At 43.2% G+C, this 21,772-nt stretch overlaps 2 protein-coding genes across 2 annotated transcripts; both read right to left on the reverse strand.

Moving 5' to 3' along the window:
- Window positions 1-245: 245 nt before the first annotated feature.
- On the reverse strand, window positions 246-18,749 carry kif4 (kinesin family member 4). Its single transcript, XM_029769663.1, has 30 exons — window positions 18,485-18,749; window positions 18,027-18,188; window positions 17,799-17,913; window positions 17,501-17,691; window positions 17,167-17,265; window positions 16,905-17,071; window positions 16,598-16,692; window positions 16,276-16,398; window positions 15,292-15,467; window positions 15,124-15,185; window positions 14,274-14,406; window positions 14,022-14,080; window positions 13,628-13,733; window positions 13,198-13,320; window positions 12,821-12,994; window positions 12,529-12,632; window positions 12,172-12,316; window positions 11,818-11,928; window positions 11,590-11,673; window positions 10,798-10,911; window positions 10,296-10,451; window positions 7,947-8,044; window positions 4,555-4,684; window positions 4,052-4,333; window positions 3,724-3,801; window positions 1,629-1,730; window positions 1,307-1,474; window positions 1,039-1,164; window positions 788-907; window positions 246-566 (listed from the first exon to the last, which is right to left on the reverse strand). The coding sequence occupies exons 2-30, from the start codon at window positions 18,147-18,149 to the stop codon at window positions 414-416; spliced, it is 3,717 nt and encodes a 1,238-aa protein (XP_029625523.1). The 5' UTR covers window positions 18,150-18,188; window positions 18,485-18,749; the 3' UTR covers window positions 246-413.
- A 127-nt stretch (window positions 18,750-18,876) lies between these two features.
- LOC115204251 (28S ribosomal protein S12, mitochondrial) lies at window positions 18,877-20,459 on the reverse strand. Its single transcript, XM_029769664.1, has 3 exons — window positions 20,326-20,459; window positions 20,145-20,195; window positions 18,877-19,565 (listed from the first exon to the last, which is right to left on the reverse strand). The coding sequence occupies exons 2-3, from the start codon at window positions 20,191-20,193 to the stop codon at window positions 19,180-19,182; spliced, it is 435 nt and encodes a 144-aa protein (XP_029625524.1). The 5' UTR covers window positions 20,194-20,195; window positions 20,326-20,459; the 3' UTR covers window positions 18,877-19,179.
- Between the last annotated feature and the right edge of the window lie 1,313 nt (window positions 20,460-21,772).

Raw genomic sequence — 21,772 nt, forward strand, 5'->3', positions numbered from 1 at the left:
TTAATTTATGATAACAAAAAAATGTGTATTAAAAATGATCAATTTCTATTGATAGAAAATCAGTTACATACAACTATTAAACGTTTATATGTCAAGTGACAAATAATTCCCTAGTATGATTGTCTAATTAAAAATTGTCTCGTTAAATGTATTTTAGCCCTCATAATTAGGCCATTTACTGCAGTTCACAGTAAGTGAATTTCTGTGTCCTCTAAGATTTAGACCGATAAAAGAGTGATGTCTCATTTAGAATCAATTGCTACACTTTATTACAAGGAACGTAAAAGAGGACATTTAAAAGACATTGAAAAATGACCAACAAAACACTGAAAAAACAAACAGATAAAAGGACTATCCTATAGCAGAGGCTAAGATCTTGCATGTCTTGTCTATACTAGCATGCCTTGCCCACCTTAAGACTCTTCCCTGATGGGTGTACATCCAGAGAAAAAGCTGTTCTGGAAGCTAGTAAGGACTCGTTTTTTCTTCTTCAAGAAGCTGGCCGTGTTCCTCTCTTCATCCTCCTCATCTTCCTCTTCCTCGACAGAGACACTCTTCCTCACAAGCTATAAGAACACAGCAAGGAAGATCGCCTTTTCAGCACAATAAGGACATGATCTGAAAACGCCAATACCCACCTAAGATGCAGCTTTGGGCAAAAGAATACCACCACAAAAGATCAACCATAACACTACCAAAGGCATAATTAAGCTTAAACAGTGATGTGTGATGAGTCTGTTACGGGTATGTCACCGCCCTGATGTGTTATTGGTATAGAGGAGCCTACCTTGGTGGGAGTGACACAGGGTGGTTTAAAGAACGTGGCGTCCCCAGGGCTAATGGCCGTGGGGTCTTGAGGAATAGAAACTAAATCTTTGGACCCATCGTCGGTGACCTCGCTGGAGTCCTGATTTTAGGAAGAGAGGAAAATGACTAAGAAAAATAAAATGCACAAACAATGAAATATTCTCCCACTAGTGAATGTAGGGAGCCTATGGTATACAGATATCTGACAACAGATGGACAATTTTAACTTACTATACTGGACGCCTGGTTATCCATGTTGCGACACTTCTCATGGTCACACTGGCAGTTCTCCCCACAGCTCATCTTTCCCTTACGGCACCGGCACAGCTTGTTGCCACAGCGACCCTTACAGGCACACTGAAGGAAGAGGAATACAGATGTGAAAACTCATTTAACATTACAAATACATAAGAATAGTGATCTGATCATCTCTAAACAACTAACAGTGTTGCCCCGGTCTCACTAAATGATTTCCTATACATCACGTCTATGTTCTCACCCCTGTAGCCTTGGGTTTTTTGACATTGGAGCTCTTTCTGTTCCGGCCGCTCTCATTCTTCTCAGGGCACCACTCAACCTCCTCTGACTCTGAGGGAGACTCTAGCGCCTCCATGTCAATGGCCATCTTCAGGGGAGCCTTGGCTGTAGTGAAACGCCGGCCTTTAGGCTGCAGGAGGTAAAGAACACCAGCCGTGAGATGGTGCAATCTCTTAGCACTGGTCTAAGTCAGGGTCATCTTCCCCTAGACTCGAACGGGGGACATTTCCACTCTAACAGTTGGATATCAAACAGACTGGTGAGGAAGCGTGCCAGTGGCTTACCTTACGCGGGATGTACTCAAAGGAGTCATCTGGGGACTGAGTGGATGATGGCAGTAGGTTGTTGATCTTTTTCCCACTGGCCAACTGGAGCAGTGTTAGTTTCTGAAAACAGAGCAAAAGTTGCTTGACATGGACAGTTTCAACAAATAGTAGACAAATGTTTAGAATTGTAATAATCTGTGCTTTTAGCACCTAGGGTGTGAGAAAAGCACTTTACAAATTACATTAATTAATATTAGGTTACATGTAGATTAGGTTTTGGCGATATATCGTTTATACTGTTGGTGTTGAAATACCAACGGTATCATTTTAAATACCTTACATTATTTAAAGAAAATAAACATTTGGGGTTGGGGGGACCCACGCATTGCGGGGGCTGCCTGCTACGCCACTGCTTATAAGTACACTCACGAGCCAGTTCATTAGGTACACCCATCTAGTACCAGGTTCAACTCCCCCTTTGCCTCCAGAACTACCTGAATTCTTCGGGCCATGTGTTCTACAGGTTGGAAACGTTACACATGGATGTTGGTCCATGCTGATGCAATGGCATCACGCAGTTACTGCAGATTGGGCTCCCTAGTGGCGCAGCAGTCTAAGGCACTGCATCTCAGTGCTAGAGGCATCACTATAGACCCTGGTTCGATTCCAGGCTGTATCACAACCGCCGGTGAATGGGAGTCCCATAGGGTGGCGCACAATTGGCCCAGCGTTGTCCGGGTTTGGCCGGGGTAGGCCAGCCATCATTGCAAATAAGAATTTGTTCTTAACTGAATTACCTAGTCAAATAATAAAATAAAAAGATTGGACGCCAGTACACCAGACACCAGCCTGTACTGTTTACACCAGGCAGGATAGGTCCATGGACTCATGCTGCTTACGCCAAATCCTGACTATACCATTCGCATGACGCAAAACAAACTGGGTTTTTTCTGACCAGGCAAAGATTTTCCACTCCTAAATTGTCCAGTGTTGGTGATCGCCTGCCCACTGTAGCTGCTTCTTCTTCTTGTTTTTAGCTGATAGGAGTGGAACCTGGTGTGGTCGTCTGCTGCAATAGCCCATCCGTGACCAGGATAGACAAGTTGTGCGTTCCAAGATGCCGTTCTGCACACCACTGTTATTTGTCTGTTTGTGGCCCGCCTGTTAGCGTGCACGATTCTTGCCATTCTCCTTCGACCGCTCTCGTCAAAGAGCTGTGCCCACAGGACTGCCGCTGACTGGATGATTTTTGTTTGTCGCACCATTCTCGGTAAACCCTAGACACTGTCGTGCTTGAAAAGCCCAGGAAGCCGGTTGTTTCTGAGATGCTGGATCCGGAGCATGGCACCGGCTATCATACCACGCTCAGTCGCTTAGGTCACCCGTTCTCCACGTTCTAACGTTCGATCGAACAGTAACTGCATGTCTCGATGACTGCATTATATAGCAAACCCCGGCCACGTGACTCATCCATTTTCGTGAACGGGATTGTGTACCTAATAAACAAACGTGCTCGACTCCACCTTATATAAACTTTCAAATCGGGTTTGGATCCTTGTATATAATGAAAAGAACAGTAATAGGACAGCACTCCGGTAAACAAAAGTAAATTGACATTTGTATTGCCGCACGAACGTGTCAGGTATGAGCCCTTCCTCAGCGTGCAAGGCAATGGCAATCAATGTCACGACAACAAGACTTCACAGGTGGGCATAATTATAAATTCAGTCAGTATAGGCCCAATTAAGAGATCCCAGCAGAGGGAGCTGTGGGGGAAACATGAAAAGCAAATAAAGATAGACACACAATACAAATACCTAATATCTGGCCTGTGAGTGTGTAAGTTAAGTATAACTATAAGAAATCTGAGATGTGAAATAAATTATATCCAGCTCAGGGCTACAGCAATGCATTTGGTTTGCTAAATGGATCAAGATCCCTATTGCCTAAATTGTTGTGCGCACTTCTGGTAATACCGTAGACCCCAGTATAGTACAGAAACAGTATGACTGTATGAAATACTGGATACCACCCAACTCTACTGTAGACCTTTGTTGTTGTACATACTTTAAAGTGTTCTATTGTCCTTGCACATGCTCATCTGGGCATTTACCTGTTTGTATTGTTCATTTTCATCCATCAGCCTCTGGTTTTGCTCATTCAATTCCCGCATCTTTTCAATCTCATCCTCCTGTAGAGACAGGTATTGAATTAGGAGCGGGGTTAGAATACCTATATTCACCCTGATCAGTCTTTGACAGAGTTTTGTCTAAAACACAACCTTTGAGTTGAACTTGAAGTCAAATCAACCTGCTTGGATAATGAGGATTAATAGCAGAAGCAAGTCCATAAGCACATAAATAGACCTGACTGTATGACCCTGATGAACATTCCTCCAGAATGTCAGTGTGCACAGTAGCTGAGAGGACAGTGTGACAGACCTGGAACTTGAGGCGCTGCAGAAGCTCCCGCTCTCTTTTTGAAGTCTCCTCCTGTTTTTTCTCCACTGACTTGCTCTCCTTGCTCTGCAGCTGACCCAGGAGGTACAGGACCTTGTCCTGGTGCATCTGCTCCAGCTCCACCAGGTGGTGCTGGTGCTCCATGTCCATGGTAGACATCAGTTTCCTCTCGTCACACAGCGTCTTCTGCAGGTCCAGCACGTTGCTTTTCTCCTGCTTTAGCTCGCTCTCCAGCGTAGAACTGGTCGTTTTGGCAGACACCAACTGCGGAGGCGGTGATATTAATTGTAAGTTGCTCTGGATAAGAGCATATGCTAAAAGACAAATGTCAAGTGAAATTTTGGGTTGCCATGTATTTTGTCAATAAACATTAGCTTACAAGGTAGGCTAATAGGCAGAGAATTACATTATTTTCAAGACAATGACATTTTTTTTAGACTAATAAGCTTGCAGTTCAACAATACGCAAATAAGCTCATGTCTTACCTCTGACATGAGGACCTTGAGGGCACACTTGGCCTCCACCATAGTAGTGATGTTGTCCCAGCGTTGCTTCAAGCGCCCCTCATTGTCTGCATCCAGAACCTTCTGTTGTAGGTCAGCTATCTGGGCACTCCTAGGAGGAAAACCATGGAACATTACATGTGAATGTTTGTCTATAAAAATACACATGAATGAGCTGGCGGGATTTTCAACGCACCGACAGAACAGAGACGCTGCGTCTGGTAAGATGAGGGGTGGGGGTGTGTGTCTATTTGTCAATAACAGCTGGTGCGCGATGTCTAATATTAAAGAAATCTCGAAGTATTGCTCGCCTGAGGTAGAGTACATTATGATAAGCTATCGACCACACTATCTACCAAGAGAGTTCTCATCTATATTATTTCTAGCCGTCTATTTACCGCCACAGACCGATGCTGGCACTAAGACCGCACTCAACCAACTCTATAAGGCCATAAACAAAGAAGAAAATGCTCATCCAGAAGCAGCGCTCCTAGTGGCCCGGGAACTTTAATGGGCAAACTTAAATCTATTTTACCTAACTTCTACCAGCATATGCAACCACAAAATATATATTTTTTAAAACGAAGTTGTTGTTTTTTAAACAACTCTAAACCACCTTTACACCACACAGCTCTCCCCCGCCCTCCATTTGGCAAATCTGACCATAATTCTATCATCCCGATTCCTGCTTACAAGCAAAAACTAAATAAGGAAGTGCCAGTGACTCGCTCAACACAGAAGTGATCAGATGACGCGGATGCTACAGGACTGTTTTGCTAGCACAGACTGGAATATGTTCCGGGATTCATCCAATGGCATTGAGGAGTATACCACCTCAGTCATCCGCTTCATCAATAACTGCATCGACAACATCGTCCTCACAGTGACCGTACGTACATATCCCAACCAGAAACCATGGATTACAGGCAACATCTGCATCGAGCTAAAGGCCAGAGCTGCGGATTTCAAGGAGCGGGACACTAATCTGGATGCTTACAAGAAATCCCGCAATGCCCTCGGACGAACCATCAAAACAGGCAAAGCGTCAATACAGGATTAAGATTGAATCCAACTACACCGGCTCTGACGCTCGTCGGATGTGGCAGGGCTTGAAAACTATTACAGATTACAAAGGGAAAACCGGACGTGAGCTGCCCAGTGACGCAAGCCCACCAGACGAGCTAAATGCCTTTAATGCTCACTTCGAGGCAAGCAACACTGAAGCATGCATCAGAGCACCAGCTGTTATGGATGACTGTGTGATAACGCTCTCGGCAGCCGATGTGAGTAAGACCTTTAAACAGGTCAACATTCACAAAGCCACAGGGCCAGACGGATTACCAGGACATGTAATCAAAGCATGCATGGACCAACTGGCAAGTGTCTTCACTGACATTTTCAACCTCTCCCTGACCGAGTATGTAATACCTACATGTTTCAAGCAGACCACCATTGTCCCTGTGCCCAAGGAAGCGAAGGTAACCTGCCTAAATGATTACCGCCCCGTGAAAGGCTAGTCATGGCTGACATCAACAGCATCCTCCTGGATACCCTACACCCACTCCAATTCCCATACCGCCCAAACAGAATCACAGATGACGTAATCTCAATCGCACTCCACACTGCCCTTTCCCACCTGGACAAAAGGAACACCTATGTGAGAATGCTGTTCATTGACTACAGCTCAGCGTTCAACACCATAGTGCCCACGAAGCTCATCACTAAGCTAAGGACCCTGGGACTAAATACCTCCCTCTGCAACTGGATCCTGGACTTCCTGACGGGCCACCCCCAGGTGGTAAGGGTAGGCAAGAACACGTCTGCCACGCTGATCCTCAACACTGGGGCCCCTCAGGGGTGTGTACTCAGTCCCCTCCTGTACTCCCTGTTCACACACACGACTGCGTGGCCAAACACGATTCCAACACCATTAAATTTGCTGATGACACAACAGTGGTAGGCCTGATCACCGACAAGACAGCCTATAGGGAGGAGGTCAGAGACCTAGCCGTGTGGTGCCAGGACAACAACCTCTCCCTCAATGTGAGCAAGACAAAGGAGCTGATTGGGGACTACAGGAATAGGTGGGCCGAACAGGCCCCCATTAACATCAACGGGGCAGAAGTGGAGCAGGTTGAGAGCTTCAAGTTCCTTGGTGTCCACATCACCAATGAACTATCATGGTCCAAACACACCAAGACAGCCACGAAGAGGGCACGACAACACCTTTACCTCCTCAGGAGACTGAAAATATTTGGCATGGGTTCCCAGATCCTCAAAATGTTCTACAGCTGCACCATCGAGAGCATCCTAACTAGTTGCATCACTGCCTGGTACGGCAACTGCTCGGCCTCCGACCGCAAGTCACTACAGAGGGTAGTGCGTACGGCCCAGTACATCACTGGGGAAAAGCTTCCTGCCATCCAGGACCTATATACTAGGCGGTGTGACAGGAAGGCCCAAAAAAATGGTCAAAGACTCAAGTCATAGACTGCTCTCTCTGCTACTGCATGGCAAGCGGTACCGGAGCACCAAGTCTAGGTCCAAAAGGCTCCTTAACAGCTTCTACCCCCAAGCCATAAGACTGCTGAACAATTATGTACATTGACCCCCTTTGTTGTTACTCGCTGTTTATTATCTATGCAGTCACTTCACCCTTACCTACATGTACAAATTACCTTGACTAACCTGTACCCCGGCACATTGACTCGGTACCAGTACCTCCTGTATATAGCCTCGTAATTGTTATTTTATTGCGTAACTTAGCATTTTTATTTTTTTTAGAACTCTTCTTAAACTGCACTGATGGATAAGGGCTTTATAAGTAACCATTTCACAGTAGGGTCTACACAAATAAAGTTTGATTTTCCTGCCCAAATGTAAATACTTTCTCACATATCATTACTCTGTTCTAAAGGACTTGCGTTTGGCAGCCGTCACAATATCCTATCAACAGGAATTAACGAAAGAACAGATGGGGAAGGCTTTGGAAGGTGTGAAAAGCTTTGGAGCAAAGCCTCACTATGACATCAACATTTCTCCAGGAAAGCCAAGGGGAGGTAGGCCAGGAACTCACAATGACAGTGCAAAAATGCATAGCAATGCAATGCAACGCAACTGAAAGACAAATTATGTGGATGCCTTTCACGTCAGTAGAGTCATGAAATAAAATCAAAACGCATTAGCAGTAAGGTGAGGTCAATGTTTAGTGTTTGGATAGAAGGAATCCCTCAGCTGCAGGAAGTAATATAGGTCAATGCTTAGGTTAAAAGGAATCCCTCAGCTGCAGGAAGTAATATAGGTCAATGTTTAGGTTAGAAGGAATCCCTCAGCTGCAGGAGGTAATAAGTAAGTTTTGTACTAGTCAGACTCACCTGAGGTTTATCTCTGTCCCCAGATTGTCCACCTGTTTGCTGAGAGACACCTCCAGCTCTCCCTGGCTCTCCAGCTCTGAGATGATGAGGGTCCGACGCTGTGGCAGTAGAGCAAGAGAGAAAGGGGAGAGAAAACACAGTAAAAACTGTTAAAAGTGGAATGGAAACACTTCAGGAAGTAAAGCTAAGCAAAGAGATGTATTCTGTCCACTAATACTAAACAATATGCATTTAACATCTCTATTTTTAGGGTTTTGATATTGAATGATTATTAGGAGGTATGGGTAGCGGCATCTTGAATTGCTATAGAAACAACTGACGCCAATGCGTCATTGGCAGGATTGAGCAAATTGTGAGTTTCGGCAGGGGACTGAAAGTGAATGCTTCCACCGGGAGGCGCCTTGCCTCCACTGGACCTGAAAGGGTTCTCATATCTCAGGGACAAAGCTGTCAAAGTTAAGGACAACAACATTAAGGTAAGAAACTGTATTCAATTTGTTTTTATGTTGGTAATTATAGTATTTTTTCAGATTGTCTTTTTATCAGTCAGTCAAAACGAGGAAAGGTAGCGAGCTAGCCATCTACTTGACTAAGCACTTCTCTTGTCTTTTTTACATTAAATGTTGTCTTTGATAACTGTACAAAATCAAATGCTCATACTATCAATTTGAAGAGCATTTGTCATTGGTATAGCTAAGAGCTAAAATGAACTGGCTAGAGCCTGATTCTACAGTAGCTGATAGCCAGCCACCCACAAGAGGGCTGCAGCAGGATTGATATTTCACCAGTAAAAAGTATGATACCCATATAATCATTAGTTAGCTAGATATTTCATTAGGTATCTGTTTATCTATGACTCCTAAAAATAATTAGGCTGGTAGTCAGCTCAGGCTGGTAGCTTGGTAACAAGCCTAAATCGTCCTGTTCTAACTGCTAATGATTTATTATTGTTATGTACTATTAGACCTTTACATACTATATATTAGCTCCCTCCTCCTCTAGCTTAGACCTTCATGAGGAGGACCACCCTGTAGACATGTCACCTGTGCACCAGGAAGTCAATAGAAGCTGTCCCAACAGTGTCAATGGCAGACAGAACAACATGCTGCGGAGGCTGCAGACAGGGCTGAGGGACAGTCACACCCTCACAGCCTAGGTGAACCTAGGTGAACTTCAATGTACTGCAGGACTACTCTAGAAATTGTTGGTTTTGTTAGAGGAAAGATAGGAGGAAATGGCATGGTTTGTTTGTGTTGCAACAGAATGCAAGGGCAAGCAGTTACGCATCGCAGGGGACCAATTATTTTTGTGATTAAATTATTTTATTAAATGTGACTCATTGCAGACATAGGCACTAGTAAACGTACTCCTAATCTTCACCCAGTAGCTCAGCTGGTAACTAGTCATTTCACCTCACCTGTATGCTTTTAAATTTGTTCCCATTTTGACCCCGTTAAAATGTATGCCTTAATCTTTCTTGTAATTCCAATTTGAGAAGTAACTTGCATTTTGTTTTCAGGTTTGAATGAGATGTATTCCCCTCAATAAAGGTACTTAAATAATGTTCCTGATTTATTAATATTACCTTGGTGTCTTTCCTTATCATAAGTAAAATCAAATGCTCTTGTAATGTTTTGGTGCAGATATGTAGTTAATATACAATCCAGATATGTTCCGTTATCAGAAACCTTCCTTAGAATTCTAGAAAAATGCCACATTCACTAAAACAGCTGTAACTCATTCACAATAAAAGGTATTACTATTCTGATTTTAGATTTTCAATCCTTGTAAAATAAGGAAGACTTAACATGCTCAGACCTTTACATACTGTATATTAGCTCCCTCCCCCTCTAGCTTAGACCTTCATGAGGAGGACCACCCTGTGGTCCTCCCATCGTCATTAGGAAGTTATGTAAATAGCATTTGTTTAGGGGACAAAAGCCTAGATTTTCCTCAGGTATTTCTTCTTGACTGATTACCATTTGATTCATGTGGTGCTATTATATGTCATATCATTTGAAATTGCTGTTTCTCAGCTTTTAAACTATTTATCATGTTTTCATATATGGTTAGACATTAGCTAAATTTGCTCATTATAATGCACGCAGAGTTCATGGTCTTTGAGACAGTTTTTGGAAATCCTGCCAGTGATGCAACAATGCCAATCTGGCGATTTAGTTAGCTGGTGTTCTAAAGCCTAGTGATTCCATTCCCCTTGAACTAACGCCTGTAGAAAAACAGAGAAGCATCATTTCCTCATGTAGCCTAGCAGTGGAAATTTCCACTGACACCTCATTTAGTAAAAGCTCAGATTGTCATTGATCTTTTTAAGACAAGGACTCCACTTACCCTGACTTTGGCAGCAGGCCGCTCCCCGGCCTCCATCTGTTGTTTGAGTTGGGAGATCTCCTCTGCCAGGATCTTCCTGTCCTCCAGCAGGTCCTGCAGGTGGCGCCGCGCCTCCCCTGTGCTCACCATCACCTCCACCTCGTTCAGGAGCCAGGTCTGCCCACACATTCAGGTAACAGCATACATTACTCAGTCATTCATACACAGTGACAGTACTAGGGTTGCAAAATTACAGAACCTTTCAATAAATTCCCTGGTTTCCCTCCGTATTCCACGAATCATACAACCAGGATTTTTGAAAAACATGGAATTTATTGAAATTTCACAACCCTAGGCAGCACATTTAAACCACACACACACAATCACTTAGACCACAGCATGCACATTCGCATAACACATTATGGCAATCAGTTCCTTTCTTGCAAACCAGGACCCCCTAAAAATCGCTGATCAATTAATTCACAGTACACAAACAGAACCAAACAAATGTAGTTGACCAGACCTTCACTCTCCCAGCTGCTCCCTCCGTCCCTCTGTAATGGACGTCCTTCCGTTTCTCTGCCACCTCACTCCTCTTCTGCAGGGCATCCTTCAGACGCTTATTGGCTGCTGCGGCCTGAAGGAGAACACCTGTAGAGTTAGAACTACCGCTCACCACAGTTCCAGCTAACAACAATTAAAGAATTGGCACAAAACATGTTTTCCTGGTCAATAAGGCCCAGTGGTGGAAAAAGTATCCAATTGTCATACTTGAATAAAAGATACCTTAATAGAAAGTCACCCAGTAAAATCCTACTTGAGTAAAAGTATTTGGTTTTAAATATACTTAAGTATCAAAAGTAAATGTAATTGCTAAAACATACTTAAGTATCGAATGTAAAAGTATAAATCATTTCAAATTCCTTATATTAAGCAAACCAGACAGCACTATTTTATTTTTTTTAATTTACAGATAGCCAGGGGCATGCTCCAACACTCAGACATAATTTACAAACAAAGCATTTGTGTTTATTGAGTCTGCCAGATCAGAGGCAGTAGATGACCAGGCATGTTCTCTTGATAAGTGCGTGAACTAGACCATTTTCCTGTCCTGCTGAGCATTCAAAATGTAATGAGTACATTTGGGTGTGAGGGAAAATGCATGGAGTAAAAAGTAACATTTTCTTTAGGAATGTAATGAAGTAAAAATAAAAAAGTTGTCAAAAATATAAATAGTAAAGTACAGATACCCCAAAAAACTACTTAAGTAGTACTTTCAAGAATTTTTACACCACTGAATAGACCCAGGCCTCACCTCCTCAGTTTTACGACGCAGGACATTAGCCTGCTTCTGGAAGTCACTCTCAAGCTTTACCATCTGAAACTGACGTTTACGGTCCTGAGAGAGGTGAGAAATGTATTGTTATTGAAAAATACTAAATCAATCATCTAAACCACATGGAAATGAAAGTGGTGAACAGTGTGCCTTATCTATGGACTGGTGAGTCCACCACAGAGTCGCTACCACACGTCACACACACACCTTCTCCTTGAGCTGAAGCACCTCCTTGTCCTTCTTGTTCTTCCACACTCTGAACTTCTCAGAGTCCTCCTTCATCTGCCTCATCAGCTGTACACGCTGACTCTTCATAGCCTACAGGGAAAGAGAGCAGACAATCAGAGAAGCCATCAACAACCTCGTCTTAGAGTACCATCATTAGATCACATTCAACCATTTCTTTTCAAAATCCCACTGACTGATCAGATCCAGACTGAAAGCCTCTCATTGTCCTGAAAAACAGTGCCCATTAGTTCAGAGTAACTGGTATATCCACAGCTCACAGTATACCCGCAGTGTCATGACAGTGACACACCAGAGGCAAGCACACTGTCATACCTGGATCTCATGGTTGAGCTTGGCCACGCTGCGAACAGAGGACTCTTTGACCTTGAGGAGTTTGGACTGCTCCTGGAGCTTCTTCTTCATGTCTGTGATCTGAGCCTCCAGCTCTTGCAGACGCTTCCTCCGTTGCTCACTCAGCCTGGAGAAAGATGGAGAGAGAGAGGGAGAAAGCCAGAAGGAAATGAGATTGATGATTCCATTCTACTGCAGAGAAATGCTTATACTAAACGTAAAGTTCTGTTACACACCAAGCTCGTGGCTATCAAAGAGGGAAACTCATGACAGATAACTATCATATGAATTGACTACACAGCCTGAACATAAAGACGCTATTCAAATACTTAGTCTTACTTAGCCTGATTGACATCCTTCTTGGCAGACTGGAGAGCCTGGATGAGGTCCTCCTTTTCCTTCTGCAGAGAGCCCACTGATGTCTGCAGGCTCTTGATGTTATTCTAGAGGGGAACCGTTAATGAGGAGTTCAGATTAAAAAGCTGCTCCAACAGTTCAGTTTGAAACCTTCCCAGTGGATAAGAATCAAAGTGCTGTGCTGGTGTTGCCCTCCCGTTTCAGCCCTCTGAACCTCCTTAACAGCCAACCCATATTTTCTCTTCCCTCTCCAGTCTGTCATCTCCAGCCCTACCTGGTGTTCCGTCTGCATAGGCTCCAGGTGGCTGTCGTTCTGGCACATCTTCCTGACAAACTCCTCCTTCAGAGCCAGAACGTTGTTGAGCTCAATCAACTCCTTGGACATCTGGGCCTGACGCAGGGCATGCTGGGTAGTGAAGGCCTCTGGAGAGTTCTTGTCAGCAGCAGCCTGTGAAGAGATGTATGCTTGTTTGTATGGTAACAAAAACACACCTGTTGTACAAAACGTAAAAACACACAACAATTCTATAGAATCGGTGAAAATACAATAATCCCAAAACACCTGCACAGAATCAGATGCATGTCAGGAAGAGTAAATCTGCAGCAGAAGCATTCCGCATTAGAGGAGTGGTTCTAGATGACCAGACTTACTGAAGGAGAGCCATCAGTTGGGGTCCCGCTGCCACTCCCTGGCCCATCAGAGCTCTCCTCTCCTTCAGCCCCACAGTCTGCAGCCAACGCCTCAATGGTGGCTGCAAGGCCAGCACTCTCATCCTGGAGGAAAAGAGCAGACATTATTACCCAGACAGGATGCAGAGCAGCTTCTTATGGGGAAGGGAACTAAAATATCCAGCCATTCAAACGTTGACACATGCAATGTGTACAATGAAACAGAATAAATCAAGTGTCCTTTATCCTTATGACTAGCATGATCAATAAGGTTATGACATTGCACAGAAACAGCTTAGCTACTATGAAATTCAGGGGGAAAATGCTTTGCTTGCTGAACACAGAGGACTGAATGGAGTCTGTAATGCATCAGTAGATCCAGCCTTGTGAGCGCTCCCTCGTCTGGCCGTACCTGGAGCTGCAGGATGACGTGCTGCAGATTCTGGATCACTTCCACATTCTCCTTTAGCTCCTGGTCCTCCAGAGTCTCCATCACCCTCTGCAGGTCCACCTTACACCTAAACGATAAGCCTTGTGTTTTAACACAAATAATTATGGTGCCAATTACCTAATCAGACAATGGGCACAGCACATGAAATTTAAATGTTTACAGCGTAGTCCTTAGAGTCTCCTATCCACAGCGACGTAGTTTGTGCATTCATCTTAAGATAGCTAGGTGGGACAACCACATATCACAGTCATAGTAAGTAAACTTTTCCTCAATAAAGTAGCTATCAGAAAAGTCAGAGCTCGTAGGTGGGGGATCAAGTGCGAGCGTTAGTTCACAAAAAGACGTTCAGACTTACGCTGCATGCTGCCTCAACTCCTCCAGTTTGCTTTGCAGCTTCTCATTTGCTTGATCTGTCTGTGGGTGGGGTGACAAAAAGGATGGCACACGTGACGACCATGGTAATACCTCCAAATATCTTTCCAAAGATGAATAACTAAAAAGGACAATTATATGTTTATGGATGGTCAGTCAGCGTTGCTGTGTGATGTTGGCATGGCCTGCAGTATGACAGAGCCAGTCCTAGACTAGTGCAGGCCCTCATCCTCACCATGATGATCCTCTCAAGCATCAGGGCAGTCTGGCCAGCTGCCTCGCTCAGCGCACGGCTCAGCTTGTTATTCTCATCCTGTAGGGTACGGGTCCGCTCCAGCATCTTAGACACATTCTCCGCTGGCTCAGGCCTTTTCAGAGAACAAATGTTCCCAGTACGGATGTTCAGTCATCATAGGTTGACAGACTCCTTGGCTCAATAAATGGAGGACGACATATAGTCTGGTCCAGGATTATTGGCACCATTGATAAGGATGTGCAAAAAGACTATAAAATAATCAAAATACTGAGCTATATTATATGCAAAAAAATATATTAAAAAAAACAAGGGGGAAATTATATTATTTGATAGTAACACAATTACTCTGAAACATTTGGTAAAAGAAAAAAAATAACCAAATATAAAAAAGGGAAGAAAACCCCCGTTTTCCTTGTTATCCTTCGTCTGTGCTTATGGACTGCCATCTTCAATTCAAACCAGTTTTTAATGGGGCTCAAGTCCAGAGACTGAGATGACCATTGCAAAATGTTTATTTTGTGGTCAATTAACCATTTATTTGTGGAACAATGTGGTCTCTAATCTCAAAAAACATTTTAGAAAAAGGCTCAGTGTCATTATCCTCCCAAAGGGAGTACTGAAAACAGGGATGCCAATCATTTTCACCCCCATCTTTGTTTGTTTGTATTACTTGTTAAACAAAATATTTTTCTCTGTGCATGCAATATAGCCCTGTATTGTTTTATTTATTTATTTTATTTGCTGATCTTTATCAAGGGTGCAAATAACTTTACACCTGACTGTATCTTAGTTCGAAAAACTATTCCAAAACAAATAGCATAGTAATTACCCAGAAAGCACTGGTGCCACACCTCCACGTGCATGCAGAAGCATCACCTGTAACTCCTGGACCTGTGTTCAAAAGAGGAAACATTCCCATCAAAACAATGGACACTTAAAATCATGTCAACTTCGCTAACACACAAATTGTACGGTCAATCAGTAGGGTGGTCACTACCTGCTGCTTCAGACGTTTCATTTCAGCAGCTCGAGGGTCCACGTTGACGACAGGTTTGTTTTTTATCTTGCGGGCTCTGTCAGCATAACGCAACGTGTTTATCGTCTCCTCAATGTTGGAGTCTGCAGGGCTGATGCAGGCGATCATCAAGGTGTGGCTGTTACCTCCCAATGAATCTGAAGGAGAGCAGTATTTATTATGTAACCCCCACTTTAAAACATGAAGTCTTAGTATAATATATATACAACCGATTCAGTCTCTAAATCTAAGAAAAACATGCTAGATTTTAATGAATGCTTGTTGTGTTGAATGCCTTAGGGCAGGGATGGACAATGGATGGGGGTGGGGGCCACAAAATCTGAAATCATCATGAGCGGCCGCAGGGGCTCACAGATCTGCATAACCACATCCACATATGCAGTCAAAGCCGGCACTGCTTTGACGTTTGCAGAGAACGACAGGGTGTTGTCAATGGTCACACCAAGGTTCTTTGCACTCTGGGAGTTGGACAAAGTGGAGTTGTCAACCGTGATGTAGGCCAGTTGCCCTTGTCTGCCTTAGGGTATATAACTTGACTGCTCCCTCAGTCATCTCTTGACTGCTCCCTCAGTCATCTCTTGACTGCTCCCTCAGTCATCTCTTGACTGCTCCCTCAGTCATCTCTTGACTGCTCCCTCAGTCATCTCTTGACTGCTCCCTCAGTCATCTCTTGACTGCTCCCTCAGTCATCTCTTGACTGCTCCTTCAGTCATCTCTTGACTGCTCCTTCAGTCATCTCTTGACTACTCTTTCAGTCATCTGACTACCACAAGGTCTTGTACCACATGACACCCTCTTTGTTATGTTAGGCTGCATTGTACTTATAAGCAAATCCTAAATTGATACTGGACCCAGAAAGATCCTATGGGCGGTAATCCTGGGATTTGGACTGCCCAAACACAGTTAGTGTCAATAACGTCTAGATCCATCCATTTGAGCGCTCACCCTGCAGCAGTCTGGTTAGTTTAGAGTCCCTGTAGGGCACAAAGCCGGTGCCTTTCTTGCTCTCGTCACCGAGGGCGCTGATCACGTTGCCCAGGGAGAGCAGGCCTCGGTTGATGCTGATGCCTGGAGCAGACAGGATGAAAGCAGAGAATCAATAAGACTCTGATACTGAACTAAATCAAACATTGAATTTGAACTGGGACTGTCATTTAAAACACGTAGATTGTGCTAATAATTGACCATAACAATACTAAAGTAAACAGATTAATACAGTCAGTGAAAGCTTGTTATATAAACGATTAGCTTCTGGTAATCAACTCACCTTCCTTCAGACGATCTCCCTCAGCTTTGGTCTTTTTCTGTCTCTCAGAGCCGGCCAGATCCACCAGATGTAGTTTTGACACCACATTGTCAGATCTAAACACACATTTGGAAACAAAAAGGAAGAACGGAGGACAAATCAACTTGCAGACAAACTTAAATAAAGTGAATTGAATTATCTATATCAAGAGATATTTGTCTATTAACAATATTTATGCTCCGCTTATCCGATACATTTAAGAACTGCAACGTTTCCTTGAAGAACATTAGAAGGTGAGATCTATGGGAGAAAGCAAGAGAAGACTGACTTGTCTGTCCCCCTGCGCTGCTCCAGGGTGATGGTGAATATTGCGTGGGAGCGAGACGAGGCAGCATTCATCGCAGTAGAGCCCACAGTGCGGGCTGAGTTCCCCAGCTCCAAGCAGCCTACCATCTCATGGGCAGACATCACCTGTCTCTCAGTCAGGCCCACAATCTAAGATGGGGAGGCAGATGGAGAATGGATTAAAACAAACGGTCCATTTAAACACATTAAGGCAACATGTTCAACGTTACAGACAGTTCACTCACCTTTATGCCCTCTTTGGGGTCCTCCCGAATGTTGATGGTTGATGGTTTATCTTTGGATGCCGATGGACAGAGCAAGTCCAGGATCTCTTCATTGTATATCTATGGCAAATAAAATGTAGACATAATGTTACAGAAAAACATGCCCAGGATACTTCCAGAACCAAAGAGATGTATTTCTTAATTAAATCAGAATACTCGCTTTTTTGGCATTTACAAATCCCTGTTTTGATTTTCTGAGAAGAGGAACGGAAAACAGATTTTGTCTGCTATTACAATCAAACTATGGCTTTGTGTTATGACAATCAAATAATACAAATAAGAGGTTCCCACACACCTCCAGATAAGACACTATAAGAGAGCTTTCACAATCTGTATGCTTCTCCCTTTCCTGGAAGATCATTCTGACCACCCTGGGGATGACTCCAACGGTGGGCTCATTCTCCTGGGCCGAGGTGTAGGTTCCTCCCATAGAAAAGGTCTTCCCTGAACCAGTCTGTCCATATGCAAGCACAGTAGCATGATAGCCTTAAAAGATAAGTAGAAACATACAGCTTATTGATCCCATCCCATTTTGTCGGCTTACTGGTTTTATGGGTAACACTGTGTGAAAGTAAAAGGTTTGTCTTCTGTACCTTTAAAAAGACCACACAATAATGGTGAGACAGCACTGTTGAAGACCTCCTCTTGTTCAGTTGTAGGATCAAATACATAATCGTATGTGAACGCCTTTTCAGTGCCAACAACCACCTGCAAGAGAAATTAATTATATTACAAAATGATTTTATTTATGTAGCTAGGTATGAAATCGGATACATAAAACATCAGGACAAGTGCTTTGTCTTGTGGCATAGATTGCTGACCTGTGGCTCCCCTGGCACGAAAGTAAGACAGGTCTGGCAACCCTCGTTGATTTCTTTAGCAACCAAAGGTCGACACCGCAGGGCAACCCGCACAGGGATCGACTTATCATCCTCCTTTGTCATGCTTCGAAATCAGGTGATTGACAGATCCAAAACAGGAGTCTGTGAAGGTGGCCAATTCTTTAAAGCAATGTTGTCATTGGAAGATTTGCACATCGGAAATGTATTTTCTGAAAGCTATTTTAACCTCATTGTGATTCTATGCACAACCGACCAAACCCCTCTGATAATAGTACGGACTGCGGCTGTTTGTGTTAGCCAGCACACTTAGCTAGCTACAGTACCTGTCTAGCTAACGTTAACTTGACTATATCATCGGGCTAGCTAACCCCCATTATGACTCATGCCCTACCCATCCAAATAAATTTAGTAGATAGCTAAGGAGGACGGTCACTTACCTTAGGGTCTGACAAGACGTTGGTCTTCACCCCTGCAATGAGCTGAACAGTGGCTAGCTAACGTTAGCTAAAATGTGTGTGCCTCTAGCTTGCTAAACGTTTCTAAAAAATATTTTTTCAGACGATAGAATAAGAATTGTCAGTTCATAAATCGCATATAACCACACACCAGTTGTCGTAAGAAATCTAAACTGAACGTTTGATTATTGTTATCTCAAAAGAGAATTTCGGTCGGTGCCCGCCACTTTCAAATGTTCTGCCCCGCCTCCACTACGCGTTTTGCGTCGCAGAGTTGCTGTCATTCGCCTGTTTCTCCAGATTGTAGTCTAATCGGGTGGTTTCTCAAATTTCAAAATCATTTTGACAAATACTGTACATATAATACACTGACATTGCAAATATTAATTCAATTTTAATGAAACAATATAAAATGCAGCAATATCAAGATCTGAAAATAATATAATCGTATTTCTTAACTAATTTGAATCGGGCAAATCCGCTTCGAGCTGACTGCTCCTCTCTGGAAACAGAGGGCCGGTTGCTGAAGTCCACAAAACAAAAAGGGAATTACTAAAACATGAGATAAATCACAAGAGAGAACAAACACTGGATCCAACTCATGTTTAAATTTACACATGTATTGCAAACACAACAAAAAACACATTCCCACCCCACCGCCCTCTCCCATGTCCACATTAGTTATTTTTCTTCTTCACAACATGGGCACAGTCATATTTCCCCCTGACCACAGTCAGCTTGACTCCTGGCAGGTCCTGTGTCCTGCCCCCCTGCACCAGCACTACGTTGTGCTCCTGGAGGTTGTGTCCCTCCCCAGGAATGAACACCACTGCCTCCTTGCCGTTACTGAGGCGGACTCTGGCACATTTACGGTTGGCCGAATTTGGCTTCTTGGGTTTCCGGATCATTGTCTTCAGGATTACTGCCTTCAGCTGGGGGCGGCCGAACATGGCACTGACGCTCGGGGGAGGGGGCGATGGCTTTCCACGGCGATGCATCTGATTCAGCGTAGCCATAGTTCTGGAGAGGACCGGTCCGGACCATTGGGAGACAGACTGAGACACTGTATTAGGGTACAAAGAGTGCATAAGAGATCTACTCCAATTTCTAATGTCGAGAGTAAAAACTGTAAACATAACTGGTGTTGGCTACAGATTTTCTAGAATCAACTCTTGTTGATTAAAAACATTGTCCCAGGGATGAGGTATCCCCACAGTCTGATAAATGGGCCTAAATAAGATGCTGAGGGTATTCTGAAGTAAGGATGGGCAATCATCTTCACAAAAGGTGCAGTGAGGGAGCAGGCTTTCACTCCAGCCAATGCAGTCCCAAACTTCATTCACCTTAACATTTAATCATCATCTGCTCTACAATAAATACTTATTTTTAGTGTAATCAACTGAGTTCATGGCTTCAAGCACACTGGCCCTAACAAGGTAAGATAACACACCCCTGCAGGTCTGAAGTCAAGTGCATGGAAAATGACTTTTACTGTCAACCGTCTGTGTGTGTGAGTGTGTAATATGATTATACTACTGTATTATGTGCCATTTAGCAGACGCTTTTACCCAAAGCAACTTTACAGTCATGTGTGCATACATTTTTTTGGTGTGTGTGTAATACAAATGCAGGAAGACATTACCTTGCAGAAATGATGTCAACGCTGGTCTCAGACTCCCCAATAAAGCCATTCCTGCAAATGAGTCAAAGACAGGATTTAGGGGGAACCTGTCTGTCACACTGGTAACCTTGCAGCTAACTATACCATTTACTCTAGTCTAGTCTAGTCTAAAACCGTGTTCTATAGTATTTTCAAATCGTACCTGCTGCTTTTCAGTTCCTGTCCAGGGACAAACCACCCACGTGTGTTTTCAAAGTATATAACAACTTGTAATAGGGAAAATAATTAATGTCAGACAAAAATCATAACCACTCTCACCCGGTTGACCTCCGGAAGTATATGATATATTCTTCCGCATTGAGTGCGACAGCTTCTGTTGCAGGTTTTTGTAAGAGCACTACTGCCACCTACTGGTCGGTTACACGAAAATAACCACAAAACACCATGCACATTATGCTGGCCACGAATAAGAAGTGCTTGTGGATCTGATGTTGATCATTTTCTAAATAAGCCCAAAGGTATCCTTATGTTATAACCCTTGAAGTAGACAGGGGGGGACTGGAGCAGGAGCTGTAAGCCAAAGCAGTGTCAAATCAGAGTTGAGGTCAATTCTGTTTAAAAATCCATCCCAAATTGATTATAGTCAAATTGTCCTTGAAATATTGTTAAACTCATGACAGTAGGCTACATTATTTCATTTTCTCTAGGGACTTAAAATCATCAAGTGGCTTTTCCAATCAGGTGGTATTTTACAGGCAGGTTATGAGTCTAGAAAATATGTTAAATGAAAGATGACAGATCGTGTGTCTCACACCGAGGTAAAGACAGTTTCAGGTTGGATATTCGACAGATATTCGCCTGTAGTTTTCCTTACGTCCACCAACAGCAGTTAGGGACCGTCAACATTGTGACAAATCAAACATTTCTAATTCCAATAGCTATTTAACCATTACTCCTAAAACTTTCAAAACTGGTACTAGCTAATCCGATGGCATAGACACACATTGCACACATTTTGTCGATTTACATCTCGCACTATTTTTTTATTATTTATTTACATTTTTGAATTTCAATAGCTCATTGGTCATATGACCTGCTGGACTCAAACAAGGTTCAGAATGTCCACTGATTACCCTTCTGTATTACACACCCTTTAGTTAGTCCATTTTCATCTCACAAGATTTTACATGAATTTTTCAACATTTAGAATTTCAATAGCTCCTTGGTCATGTGACCTAGTGACTTCAAACAAGGTTCAGAATGTTCACTCAGTGGGCCTACCTATTGCACACCCTTTAGTTTGTCTATTTTCATCTCACATGATTTGACATTAATTTTTCAAAATGTCAAATTTCAATAGAAATGGCTGAGGATATACTAAAAATGTCTGGTATGTAATGACATTTAATTCATAGTAAATGTAAATTCTTTATTTTTATGTAGTTGTGTGGGACAGCCATATGTTCAGTTCATGCCTATGATTTCAGAGTTCAACAAAGCCAACAACTGCTTCATGTGACAGGTTATTTTAGATCTGGGTTGGGCAGGCAGACTGAAGTAAAGACCAACACAAAGGACCAGTTTCAAAACATTTATTTATAAGGCATGGTTTTCGGTATCAGTTTCCTTCAGTTCAGTCTTACTTTAAA

Source organism: Salmo trutta, chromosome 12 (genome assembly GCF_901001165.1).
Source record: "Salmo trutta chromosome 12, fSalTru1.1, whole genome shotgun sequence".
In the NCBI taxonomy this organism is placed as follows: domain Eukaryota; kingdom Metazoa; phylum Chordata; class Actinopteri; order Salmoniformes; family Salmonidae; genus Salmo; species Salmo trutta.

Excerpts from the sequence above, each read along its gene's own strand:
- kif4 (XM_029769663.1), bottom strand. The coding sequence starts at position 18,149 with ATGACAAAGGAGGATGATAAGTCGATCCCTGTGCGGGTTGCCCTGCGG. Across the intron at positions 17,692-17,798 it reads ATTGTGTGGTCTTTTTAAAG|GCTATCATGCTACTGTGCTT; the intron begins GTACAGAAGACA and ends TTATCTTTTAAG. Across the intron at positions 1,475-1,628 it reads TTGAGTACATCCCGCGTAAG|CCTAAAGGCCGGCGTTTCAC; the intron begins GTAAGCCACTGG and ends TACCTCCTGCAG.
- LOC115204251 (XM_029769664.1), bottom strand. The coding sequence starts at position 20,193 with ATGGCTTTATTGGGGAGTCTGAGACCAGCGTTGACATCATTTCTGCAA. Across the intron at positions 19,566-20,144 it reads GTTGACATCATTTCTGCAAG|TGTCTCAGTCTGTCTCCCAA; the intron begins GTAATGTCTTCC and ends ACCCTAATACAG.